This window comes from Thamnophis elegans, chromosome 6 (genome assembly GCF_009769535.1).
Source record: "Thamnophis elegans isolate rThaEle1 chromosome 6, rThaEle1.pri, whole genome shotgun sequence".
NCBI classification, from domain to species: Eukaryota; Metazoa; Chordata; class Lepidosauria; order Squamata; family Colubridae; genus Thamnophis; species Thamnophis elegans.
Genome location: NC_045546.1, coordinates 81,287,801 through 81,301,482, shown reverse-complemented (window position 1 = coordinate 81,301,482; position 13,682 = coordinate 81,287,801). Strand labels below are relative to the sequence as shown.

Below are 13,682 nucleotides of genomic sequence, written 5' to 3'. Positions count from 1 at the left end.
CCTTTTCTAACTTAACATGAGAATGAATCTACTTTCTAATGACTGAAAATGAAGAAACTGTTGTTCATCTAATTCAATTTAGATAACAAACTGTGGGGTTAAATAGGGTTACTTCTTTATTAAGAAATAACAAAAAAAAAGGAAATTCCAATAGGAATATCTTCAGACAAAATGATTCATTATTTGTTGATCAAGATCTCAGGGTGAATTATTAAAATTAATTAGACTGAAGTGAGCCATAATCCACAGAGTTCTTTGATTTTAAGGATTTATTATAGATTCAGAGATTTGTTTTAATGATCTGACTAACTCTGGATCTGAGCCACACTATTGAGAAAATATTTGGAGAGACTTTTAGCCAAACCAATCAGAAAATATTTTAAGATAGAATATATATATATATATATAGTTGTTCTGACCCCACTTCTTCGCTCGTTCACAGATGACAGTCAGACAGACTTAAAAGGAAATAACTTTATCAGTCCTGGCTCACGCTGGCTGTGAGCCCAAAAATAAACATAAATAAAGTCTCTGGCAAAAAGGTTATGCAGCAGAATGCAAAAACAAAGAGCTCTTACAGCAACACCAGGTTTACAGAAAGAAAGCAAATCACTTCTCCAAGTGTCTCTTCGAATCAGGGTTACAGAAAGCAAATCACTTATCCAAGTGCCTCTCACAAACAAACCATGACTGATGAACGACGAACGACGAACGAACGTTGACTTCTGCAACCAGGGCATGGCACCATCAGTCCTTTTATCTCCAGAAGACACTAACGAGCCCCAGCTGCATTGTTATTCCTGCATCCCGACTCAACTCACAGCAAACTTCTGCTGAGTCACAACATATAGTATATCATTTCATTTAATTAGGCTACAGCTCTTCTCATGTGAAGTAATGTATGTGGCAACGTTCACACATCTATGTCAATATGGCATGTATTAATTCTTTCAACCTAAAAAGGTAAACTAGTGCTAAGAAATGAACAAGTAACATTTTTTTTAAATGCACCTTTATCTTAACACAAAGAACACAACGTATACAATCAGGACTGCTTCAACTTGATGAGAGGCCTAAGCACAGAACAAACTGTTCAGCCTACAAATCTGTTATGTCAACTTGTACACATCCATCTCATAAATCATTCCAATGTCCAGCAGATACTCTCTCATTACCTAATGCAGTTTCTTCCATCTGTTTCTCTCTACAGAGAAAAAACAAAGGCTTCTGTCTGATCATATCAAGTCAGCCTATTCTCTCGTCTACCTCAACAGCTTCTGTTCAACAGCTCTTTAAAGCTTCAGACTTTTCCAACTATCTGCACATAGGAGACTTTTCCTACTATGTGCAAACACAGGACCCCATAGTGATAGTTAATTTCTTTTTTTTTTTAAATATACTTTTTTATTTTCATTTTCATAACATACAATCACATGTATACTATTACATAGCCAATATCCTATTGTATTAAATAGCAATTACATCAGTTCCTCTTGTCATCAACACCCAAAAATATAAAAACCCATTATTAGTTCTTCTGCTCTCCATACACCTCTTTCTCCTACCTCCTTTCTTCCCTCCAGCATCCTTTTCTACTCTACTTCCCCTTCCTTTCTCCTTCTCCTCTCTCTACATTCCACTCCTCCTTATCCTCCTCATCTTCCCCCCTTACCCTCTCCTATCCCTCTCTTCCCATCTTTCTTCTCCCTTCTGTTTCCCACTCTTCCTCTCATTGGTGTATTTCCACTTCTGAGCAAACTCCAATCTATGTTGATGGTATTTATATTTCCATAACAATATACTTAACATATCTTAGTTTTAAAGAAAAAATAAGAGAAGACAGTATACACATGCAATCATATTACATTAAAATCTAACACCCCTCGTCAAACCTCCCTCCCTTCCATCCTCCCCCACAACCCCCCCCCCCAGCCTTCCCTCCCCTGTCCCAGAACCCATACACGGTATAAATCTTTAACAAAAACAGTCTAAAATATATTGGAAAAAAGAATAGAAAATTGATAACATCTTTACATTGAACTTAGCTCCTCCTTGCTAAGCTAACTTTAAACAATTTATATCATTCCTGATCTTAATCGTAAGCTATCTGGAATTTCTTAGTCCTGTATTTATTTTGTATATAATCAATCCATTTTTCCCCGTCTCATTTATATCTCTCGTTTAAGTGGTGATAGTTAATTTCAACATACATATCCCCCCCCCCACAAAAAAATTATATGCAGCTTGCACAGCTGACAGGAAAAGCTCTTCACAAAATAGAAGAGGGTCTTGCTTATGCTCCTCTGAAGCTGATGAGGTTGACTGAAGGACATCTCCTCTCCTGGCTACTTATGACCCTCCATGACATATGTCACTGCCTAATTCGTTTTCTTTCCAGATTAAAATTTGATCTTCCTTCCAATAAGAAGGGAAAGAAGCTCAGTGGTGAAACTGCACCACTTCCCATGACTTTAGACTGGATAACCTGGCCTTTCAGCCCCCCCCCCCCCCCACAAATGATTATGTGATCAGAAATCAGAAGCTTGGCAACTGGTTCATGCTTATGACGGTTGCTGTGTCCCAAGGTCATGTGATCATCTTTTGCAACCTTCTGACAAGCAAAGTCAATGAGGAAGCGAGATTCACGTCATAACCAGGTTACTAACTTATCAACGCAGTGATTCACTTAATAAACTGTGGCAAGGAAGGTCATAAAATGGGGCAAAACCCACTTAACAACATAAATTTTGGGCTCAATTGTGGTTGTGAGTCGAGGACTACCTGTGCATTTAGAATTTATTTAGAAATTTTACTTTTTAAGATACAACTGTGTTGTGGCCCAGCAGGAGCCGTTGGAGCTGCCACCAGACTCCGACAGTGAGGGGCCCTATGAGTCTGCTCTGGAGGATGTGGAGGACCCTGGACAGGGTTCCAACTCCGAGCAGGGCGCAGAGAGGCTGGTTGGCCACCAGGAGGCACCTGAGCCTTGGACCAGTGGGGAGGAGACAAGGGAGTGTGATCCGGACGCCAGCAGTTCCTGGATGCATGCCATCGAAGAGCTACTAGGCATCAGGAACAATTACGCAATTACAGGAGGTAATTGCACTCAGCTGGTGGTCATTAGGCTCCTCTCCAGACTATAAAAAGACTGCTTGTGCACATGCCCCTCTTGCAGAAGTCAACGCATTAACTAATGTCGGAGAACATTATTGTGAGCTTGGCAGGCTGGATTGCTGCCATGGCTTATCTGTGCCGGTTTGCTGCCAAGGACCTGTCTGTCTGTTAATTAAATGCCGTAACTTATCTTTGGCTCGGAGTGTGTGTTGGTGTGGGACGAGGGGGGTCAGAACATAACTGCTATCAAAATGGCTTACAAATGTCATTTACATTTCTCTATACATCAAAACTGCAGAGAAAAATCTGATCTCCTTCTTCCAAAATTATGTGTCCTGGGGAAGAGAAAAGGAAGAGTCCATTTAGTCCTAGAACAAGACTCTGGGTTAGTCTCTGTCTACCTTTCTCCTTCTTTTCTGCAATGCTTTTGGCAATTTCTATGTGAAAGCAGTATTAAGAAGCAAGACAGAAGAAGGAAAACAGTATGATCAAAATAGAAAAATTTCCTCCTTTTCTTCTCAACATTAGGTATGGGGTCAGAATAGAACATTTTCATTGGAAGAGTCAGTTTGAGCTAACAGAATAACAAAGCTGGGAGGTACCTTAGAGGTCCTCTAGTTCAACCATCTCCCTGTCCAAGACCCTAGATAAGTGATGGCTAACATTTTTTGGCTCGGGTGCTAGAAGTGCATACAATAGCGCGCATGTGCATGCCCACACCCATAATTCAATTCCCCCCGCATGCCCCCCACACATGCACACACGACTCCCCCCCATGTAAGGGTGCACAATTCTCCTGCTGTCCCCCTGCACATGCGCACGCCCACCCTTCCTCCTGAAGCCTGGATGGGGCAAAAACGGCCTCCCACAGCACCCCAGAAACCGAAAACAGACCATTTCTGGCCTTCCAGTATGTCTGGTAGGCCCGTTTTTTGTTCCCCCCAGGCTTCAGACACTTTTCCAAGGCCTGGGGAGTGCGAAAACAGCCTCCCCCCCAGGAAGTGGCCCATTTCCAAACTTCCGGTAGGCCTGTTCTTTGCCCTCCCCAGGCTTTGGAGGCTTTCCTGAAGCCTGGGGAGGGCGAAAACAGCCTCCACTGGCGGCCCTCTGGAAGCCAGAAATGGATCGTTTCTGAACTTCTGGTAGGCCTGTTTTTCACCCTTTCCAGGCTCCGGAGGCTTTCCTGAAGCCTGGGGAGGGTGAAAACAGCCTCGCCCGGCCCTCCGGAGGCTCTTCGAAGGCCAAAAATGCAGCTGACCAATGGCTCACATGCCCTCAAAGACACGCATGCAATAGGCTCATCATCACGGCCCTGGATTGAGCAGGAAAACCTAGAAGAGAACGCCTTGGAAATTCTGGGGCAGGGGGGAGGGAAGAGTCACATTCTGTGTACGGGGGCCCTGTTGTAACTTTGAATGGTCGCTAAGTGACCAGTCATAAGTTCAGGACTACTTTTAGAGAGAGAAGAATGTGTCCCAAAAAAATAGAAAGACCAATTATAATGGGGGAGCAATATGCTAAACAATCTCTTTTTTTTTCTTAAAAGTACACCTGGAAGTTGCTGAGAACTATCCAAGCTGTTTGATTCCTAGTCCAAAAAATGGATTAAGAACCTGTTTGACTAGAATGTAGGCACTGTGTGTTTATTATAAGGGTAAAAACCAGACTTCTCCTAGTCCAATAACATAAAGTACTTTGCTAAAAGTAAAATATTGAAGGTAGCATTTTATTGAGTTCACCAAGCTTCCCAAGGTAGCTCAGGATTTCACAAATATTGATAAAGAAGATTATTTATAGCTCTGGGTTGAAATGAGGGGTCCTTGGTGCTCTACAGGAGAACAAAATGACTAAAACACCTCCCCATTAGCAATCAACCCCCAGGTGAGCATAGATTAATCAAGGGATTGCCAAACGAGCTAATAATAAACAGCTCAACCAAAGAACCTCCAAGGCCACTCCCACCAACGCTGCAGGACAAAGTACTAGAATATAAATTGAGAGCAAATCCTACTCTCTTACTAGCACTCAGTGTTACCTAGTTTGGGTAATGAAATGTCTGCAAGAAAACAAATAAACGCAGAAAGCACCAAAGACCTATCATTCCACATATTGGAAGGCCCAGGATACCTGCGAGACCACCTACTGCCACCGGTAGCCTCCCACCGTCCAGTGCGATCCCACAGAGTTGTCTTCCTCAGGGTGCCGTCGGCCAGACAGTGTCGACTAGCGACCCCCAGGGGGAGAGCCTTCTCTGTGGGAGCCCCTTCCCTCTGGAATGAGCTGCCCCCGGAGCTTCGCATAATCCCCGACCTCCGGTCCTTCCGACGCGCCCTAAAAAGTTGGCTTTTCCAGCAAGCCGGCCTGGCCTGAACAAAACAAAATAAATGATTGATTATTGTTCATTTTAATCAAATTTTAAATGTTATTGTTAATCTTAATTGGGTTTGTTTTTTGGATATTCTATCTAATTTTTTTTAACTTTTGTAATATGTGGTGTTTTTTTAATGTTGTACGCTGCCCTGAGTCCTTGGGAGAAGGGCGGCATATAAATCCAACAAACAAACAAACATATTGTTTAGGATTTATTTATCAAATTGATATAGCTGTCCATCTCATAAATGTGACTTCAGGTGGTGTGCAGTAAAACCAACAATGACAAAGTCTTAAATAAATATTAAAACAGGAATCAGTAATCAGCGATCATATTTAGTAGAAGCCAACACATTTGTACGTGTCTTATTCAAGGTTTTCATACACAAGCATTTTTAATTTATCAACTTAAAAGACTTCAGGCAGATAATGAACAGCTGGGAGACTCAAGGGTAAATAAAGGTCCTGTCTAATTAAGAAGATTAATGAGATTTTTGATGAAGAATAAGCCCTAACTCACAATGAATATCTATTTTTAGAAGCCAATCCCCTATATATAGGCAACCACACTTGCTGAAAAGGAAAGAGAAGGTAATGGGAAGTGTTAGATGGGGTGATAGAAAGGCACACTCAGGCTTAGGCAACAACATCTCTTTATTGTAACCGAACGAGATTGAACCTCTGTTCCCGCCGGAACAGAGGACCTTGGTGGAAACTATTATAACAGTTGCTAATATCTAACAAGAAGATTAGGGATGGAGGTCAACTGATAACTTTTTCATAAAAGGTTTGAATGTTATCGTTGTGCCGTCTTATGCTATAATATAACAATGATAACAGTCTAAAATAGCCAGTATTTATTAGCAAGAATACCGCATAACTATGAAGTTCCTTTTCACTTTTTTATTTACTCAAGAGGGGCTGCATTGCAATTCCTGCTTGTAAGATTTCAGAGACCAATATTAAGTCCATCTGAATTCTTTAAAGTTAAATTAGGGAGACATAACAATGTGCACATTATATTCCTGTAATTATATTACAGGTTTCTTTTATTCGGATTCCGTTTGCTTTTGTCTGATATTTATTTATTTTTTTTCTCAGTAAAATTGCCTTGTGACTGATTTGAAGGAGAAAAGACAAATTTAGAAGGATTTTAACATCAAATTCCCAATGTCTACACCTGTAATTTAAAAATACTATTCCGAGGAACAACATCCTAAGAAAGCACCTGCTTTGCAAACAAGGACAGTTCCAAGCATCTCCAAGTCAGGATGGAAAAAATCCTTGTGTTTTGTTAATCAACACATACAATCACTGCTCTTTTATTTACTTTTGTATTTTGCATTTTATATTACTTTATAACCTAATAAAAATTTATTGTGGTGAAAAACAATAAACTCAAGGTAGCTTGACTTTGAATAAATCTCTTGCTATACAGGTCTTTCTAATTTACAGAAAAGGGTGAATGATTCATTTTGCAATCAGTTCTTGGAAATCTGAATGCTGAACGTGGCAATCGAAAGAGAATCCAGCGGCCTGAAAACATCGAATAGCACAAAAAATATTTCAGAACATCACTTTCACCATATTCAATAATCGAGTTTGCTAGCAATATAGAGAAAGGTAAACATTCTGAAACTAATTTTTATTCTCCATATGAGAGGCTCCATCTATTTAAAAGGGAAATTGTATCTGAAATCTAATGCAATTGGATTAAAAAAAAAGTATTTTCAACGATTTCGTTGTATCTTGTAGAGATTTACTGTTTTTTTGCTTTCTCAAATATACTGAACGGATCAAATTCATAATCTCAGTGGCAGCATTCTTTTCTGCAGACTGTCTAAAATGAAGAACCACAACAATAGTGGCCAAATGTAGGGATTGCAATCAAACAAATATTTGGTGCTGACCTATTCAGTAAAAGCAAGAGGACAGATCCTACACGTGGTACTTATGCTCCAAAATGTAGTGTTTACTGCCAATGGAGACACTGACAATGGTTCTGGAAAATAATGGTTACAGAATTTCCAGCCTGGAAGGCTATCAGCCAGTTTCCTGATAATTCTTCTAGTATTCTTCTAGTAGTTCTGGAAGATTAGAATAAAATGTTGCATACCTAACAGAGGTGGAGTAGTGGATAGATACCCATGTATATCCTGGTACAGAATGTGGAAGGAGAGTGGTTTAAATGGGGTTAATTTTAAAAGCAGTAATAAGACAGTTGATTCCTTACCGTTAGCGAGAGGGCCATGCAGACAAAAGTGAACTTCTTGATGTGGGTTCCTGTGACAGTACTGCTGGAATTCACCATTTTATTGCTGGGATTGTTCTAAGGTGAAAGGGAGAAAAACCAGTGCCATTAGTCTTAGGAGAGCAAATGTACCGTATTCTTCGGACTATAAGACGCACCTTTCCCCCCCAAAAAAGAGGGTGAAAATCTGGGTGCGTCTTATACACTGAATACAGTATTTTTGGCCTGCCGAAATCCTGCCCCCTTTGCAAAAATGTCCATGTAGAGGGTTTGGGAGACTTGCAAAGTGCTTACTGCAGATTGCAGCCACAAACTCATAAAGCTGTTTTCTATAGATCCACATCATTTCTTTCTAATCAGTGCATTTGCAGTATTTCATAATTAGGATCCTATATGTAGACAGGCCTCTGAATCTGAGCTGGATCTCTTCCATTCAATAAATTAAAGCTTTTCACATAGCCACAGAGCAGTACCTTCCAACATATTGCAGCATAAGTGATAACGCTGATTTAGTGGGACTTTTCTCTGTTGATTGGTTACTGCCACTGAACGTCTAAATCGAATACATATAAGAAATGGGAGGTTGTTTTTCAATGCCAGTCACTGTTGTATAAATTGGTTAGAGATCTGTTGTGGCCCAGCAGGTGCTGTTGGAGCTGCCACCAGATTCCGACAGCGAGGAGCCCTCTGAGTTGGCTCTGAAGGAAGTGGAGGACCCTGGACAGGGTTCCGACTCCGAGCAGGGCGCAGAGAGGCTGGTTGGCCACCAGGAGGCACCTGAGCCTTGGACCAGTGGGGAGGAGACAAGGGAGAGTGAACCGGAGACCAGTAGTGAGTTGTTCCTGGATGCACTCCATCGAAGAGGCTCAGGAACAATTACGCAATTACAGGAGGTGATTGCACTCAGCTGGTGGTCATTAGGCTCCTCTCCAAACTATAAAAAGCTACTTGTGCACACTTCCCTCTTTGCAGAAGTCAACGCAGGATTGAATGTCAGAGGACATTACTGTGAGCTTGGCAGGCTGGATTGCTGCCAAGCCTTATCTGTGTTTATTGCTGCCTGAGTTTGTCTGAGTTGCTGCTAAAGTCCTTATCTGTTTGTTCTGCTTGGCTTTCAGCCACCGAGGTGTTGGTGTCTTGCTATTAAAGTACATTCCAGTTAAGCTTGTCTCGGCATTCGTTACTGGACGGAGGAGGGGGTCAGAACAGAGAGCATTAAACCTTCTCTGCTTGTCCATCTTCTCTCCAATTTCCTACACTTTAATGGGAATTTATCCAAACCCAGCCCTGCAGTTTGATGCAGCAAGATGCTATAGCAGATGCTGAACACGCAATATAGTAAGCTCTTATTTATTTATTATGGTAGGGGTGTCTGCCTTATTATAATGTACCTACTGAATTTTCAGGCAAAAGTTTCCAGATTCCTAGAGATCTATTAAGCCCAATCTGATCTATATAACAGTAGTTGTTTTCATAGAGAAATATCCTCTCATCTCTCTCCGAAAGATCTAAATCACTGTGATTTATCCTACCCCTAATTAGCAATAAAAGAAACCCAAATAAAATGAAGGCCTGAACATCTGGTTTGCATTCACTCTAATGATTTGTACACATACTAAGTGACTTGATGTTCTGTTCCTAACAAAGAAATTCCAGATATCCCTATGCAAATATTTAAAAAAAAAAAAACCATTTCTCTCTCCCTGAACCCACCCTCTATCTAGCTAGACAGATGGAGCTTCTGAAACAGAAGAAGCTCCATCCTAGAACAGAAGAAGTGTTCATCCCAAAACAGCTGAAGCGCTGATGTCATTCTTAAAGGGAGCTATCAATAAAAGGAAGCTCAGGGACATACGCATTTGTATACCCATCTTTGTGGCATCATTTTCTTAGTTTATTAGTTGTAAGTCAGAGACTCAAGGGAAAAAAATACCCTCAATAGCTCTTTTACAGTACAGTGTAAGAGAAAGTTTGTTGCCCAGCACAGAGGCTCTTCTTATATTCCATTTTATCCTCTGTGCTCCATATCCTTTGTGGACACATAGAGACACAACAGAGAAACAATTACCTTACAATTTCTTAAGCAAACAAAGGATTAACCTTTGGGCCCGGAGGTCATTGTTCCAATCTCTTCGTAAGGAATAAAAGAGGTGGAGTTGTTGAGCAGGATGGGACAAGATCCATGTATAAGTGACAGTATCAGGAAAAGCAATCAGACTAGTTTTTTTGTTGTTGCAAATTCACTCCTCACAAAGCCTATTTCTTACAGAGACACCTCTTGGCCAAACTGCACTTGAAAGGAAAACTAAGGATTTGCTCTCAACGCAGAAAACAAGCTCACCTTGTCGAAAGCAGGGTAAACAGCTCGGATCTCTGTCAACCAGCCATATGGCATGTGTCCCACTGGATACGTAGCTGTCAAAATTGCAACTGCCTAAAGTGTGAAGGAAAGACAGAAGATTACAGATCAAATCTTCAGAGGCAACTTGCTCTTTAACTAATAGTTGAATACTTCCATCACGGTTAAGAGCAGCAGTAATTTAAGACTGCCAAGCACGCACCTGCTCCGTGACTACAGTAGATGCCAACAACTGGCACTAAGTAAATGAATACCTGGATTCACGTATTATATTAAGCCATAATATTACTTTCATGTTGGCTTAATATGGGTGAATCCCATAATTATAGGATTTACGGCTGAGTACGCGATGGCTTCTCTAATAAAAAGCAGTTAAAGCAGACCACAGCGCTGGTGAACCTTTCTTGGCTTGTGTGCCATAAGCGGGGGGGGAGCGCAGGGGGGTCGTGCGCGGGCATGCCACACCCATAATGCAATGCACAACACCCACCCAGCGCGCATGACAGGTGCTCCCCCCCCATTTTTTGCATGCTTTTTTCGCCCTCCCCAGAGGTTTTATAGGAGCCTGGGGAGGGTGAAAACAGCCTCCCCCCCCCCCCCGGAGGCCCTCTGGAGGCTCCAGGAGCATCCTCCGGAGGGCTAAAATCAACCCTACGAGCAATCCGGAATTGACTTCCAGTTTGCTCATAGGATAGTTTTTTGCCCTCCGGAGACTTCAGGAAATCTCTTCATCTTTTCAGTTTCGTTCTAAGGGAAATCACTTAAGAAAACAATAACAACATAGTCTTATGGCTTAGAAATAAATTCTATTTAGGCTTGCCAATTAAAATATGCTATGCAAAGTAGCAGCACACTTCTCTAGGAGTGTAAATAAATATTGTTATACACAGCATGGTTATTTAATCAATTGCAGTGTTGCGTTTGAAAAAGGGAAATGGATTTCACAGAATTGCAAAGAGCAGTTTACGCCATCAAGTTGAACTCTCTGATCAGTACAGGAATCTAAACTAAAAAAAAAATCTCTGATAGCTGTCAACTTTGCTTGAATACAGCCAGTGAAGAGAAGTCCTTCGTAGCTAAACAAGTGCACACTCAAATTGATTTTTGCAATTATGAATAGGAGCTTTTTCTGATATTCAATCATAATTCATGGGACCTAAATGTACTCTGAATTAAATAGACCATTTTATTTTTTCAAATATTTGAAAAGGTGTTTTGCATGCAAGAAAGAAGAAGTAATATATGAGCCAACAACATATGCCTCATAGTCTAACTGTGGTTAGAAATTCAGAAGCATTAAACCTGAATTGGGCCCAAAACACCCATCAAGTAAATCCAGCAGCATTTATAAGGTGAGAATTGCAGTTACACTCTGCTTGTGTGCCAGGATTTTCCAAACTGTTAGCGCTACCAGTGCTTTCTCTTTTAGCAACGATGTTTTCAGAAACAGAAAGCATCAGAACACATGAACAATAGACAGCGATGAAGTCAGTTATCAGCTGACAAGATGGGGACACATTTCAACAAGAGAACGTTGAAAGGCATTCTTTGCTTTCACAACGGAAAATATGTCCAAATGGGTGGTTTAAAATATTAATTACACAACTTGTACCCAGTAAAAATTAACTGTTCAATTAAGTACATGCTGAATGTCTTAATTCTAGATTTTACTTCTTTACATTACTTTGGTATACAAGTATATTAGATAAAACCTCAAAGGCCTTCATTTCCATGAAACAGAATTATATTAAATATCATGCTAGAATAAAGGTTGCACGTTTATACTGATCCTATAAATGTGAGTGATTTCATAGTGGGGCAGAATTCTAAGTATCTGATCAGGTACCATATTTGCAACAGTGGAAAATATCTGTAGAAATATATAGAAAAGGTGCAGCTCCTATACTGCCTCAAGTCTGAAATTATTGGGGAAAATACATAAAGTTTCTTTCAGGTACAAACAAAAAAATCCAGTGTAGGTTTTTTTTTAATCTCCATCTATTTCTTTGGTCACAAACTTTTGGGAACATTGCCCACCTGCAAAGACCAAGTGTAATCTTCAATTTGGAAAAAAAAATGTGCATCCCTCTTCATTAAGTGAAAAGGAAGTAGTAGTCAAGTGATTTTTTCCTGAGTCAAAATCACACAGAAAAATAGCAATAGCAATAGCAGTTAGACTTATATACCGCTTCATAGGGCTTTCAGCCCTCTCTAAGCGGTTTAGAGTCAGCATATTGCCCCCAACAATCCGATAGATAGATAGATAGATAGATAGATAGATAGATAGATAGATAGATAGATGATAGATAGATAGATTGCAATAGCAATAGCAATAGCAATAGCAGTTAGACTTATATACCGCTTCATAGGGCTTTCAGCCCTCTCTAAGCGGTTTACAGTCAGCATATCGCCCCCAACAACAATCCGGGTCCTCATTTTACCCACCTCGGAAGGATGGAAGGCTGAGTCAACCTTGAGCCGGTGAGATCTGAACAGCCGAACTGCAGAACTGCAGTCAGCTGAAGTAGCCTGCAGTGCTGCATTTAACCACTGCGCCACCTCGGCTCTAGAGAGAGCAAACTTAGTTAAATAAAAAAGAAGACTTGGTGACAATTTTGATTGTAAAGTCTTTCAGGGATCCTAATAATATCAGAAACGAGAAAAGCCAAGTCAAGTCATGTTGGCTAGGAACTGCAGGAAATAAATCCAACAGAGCCAGTAGCATGGGTAAGCTACCAACGGAAAATTAATATATTTTCAACAGCTTGGCGTGATGCGTTTTTAAAGGACTGGGAAGAAACATAGTTCTTCTCTGCATAAATACCATATTTTCTGGCGTATAAGACAACTTTTTAACCCCCAAAAATTATTTCAAAAATTGGGGGTCGTCTTATAGGCCAGGTATACCAAAAAACCAAAACAAAAGAAAAAGCAACACAGCGAAGCAAAAAGCCGTGCCGCCACCAGCTTTTCAATTGATAACCTTGGTGCTCCTCGGATGGATGAGCGCTGGAATGACTTAGTAAGGTCTGGCTGGAGGTCTGGAGGAGGAAGGCGCTGAGCTCAAACTACGAAAGCCCGCCAGCGCGGAGGCCTTCAGCCGGATCGTGGGTGCCTGAAAGTAGGGGGTCGTCTTATATGCCCAGAATATACGGTATAGATCTGCTATTAGGAACAAATATTAGAAAATGAAAGCAAATTGGACTCATACCTCCGTGGCTGCCGAACTGCCACCAAGATCACGGGATACAAAGAGGTTCACAATGGGCCGACTGATTCTCTGAGTGGCTAAAATTAATGCCAAAGGCCACCAGAAACCTAGCATCTTTTTAATCGTAGCATCTCCCTGCAGATAAAATGAGAAAAGTCAGTGTTGTTAAATCACAAAGCCAGAGCACACTCATTAGAGGAGCTAAAGAAATTATTTTACAAATGCTCAGACAGTTTCAATAAATAATATTAAATAAGCATATAAATAAAAAAGGAACTACAGATTCTTAAAAAACTTTGCCTATGGAAGTACAGGAATATTACTGTACTGGGGCATTCAAACCGTGTTTAAGGATTTGCTGAAGAAAAGTATTGTAC

The 13,682-nt window shown here is 40.7% G+C and overlaps 1 protein-coding gene across 1 annotated transcript in view; it reads right to left on the bottom strand.

Moving 5' to 3' along the window:
• Nucleotides 1-13,682, bottom strand: part of ANKH (ANKH inorganic pyrophosphate transport regulator) — a 106,462-nt gene that overhangs the window by 8,317 nt on the left and 84,463 nt on the right. Inside the window, exons 6-8 of the mRNA XM_032219910.1 lie at nucleotides 13,306-13,440; nucleotides 10,077-10,169; nucleotides 7,718-7,813 (exon numbers count right to left, since the gene is read on the bottom strand). Of these exons, the coding sequence (XP_032075801.1) occupies nucleotides 7,718-7,813; nucleotides 10,077-10,169; nucleotides 13,306-13,440 (324 nt within the window). The remainder of the gene's footprint in view (nucleotides 1-7,717; nucleotides 7,814-10,076; nucleotides 10,170-13,305; nucleotides 13,441-13,682) is intronic.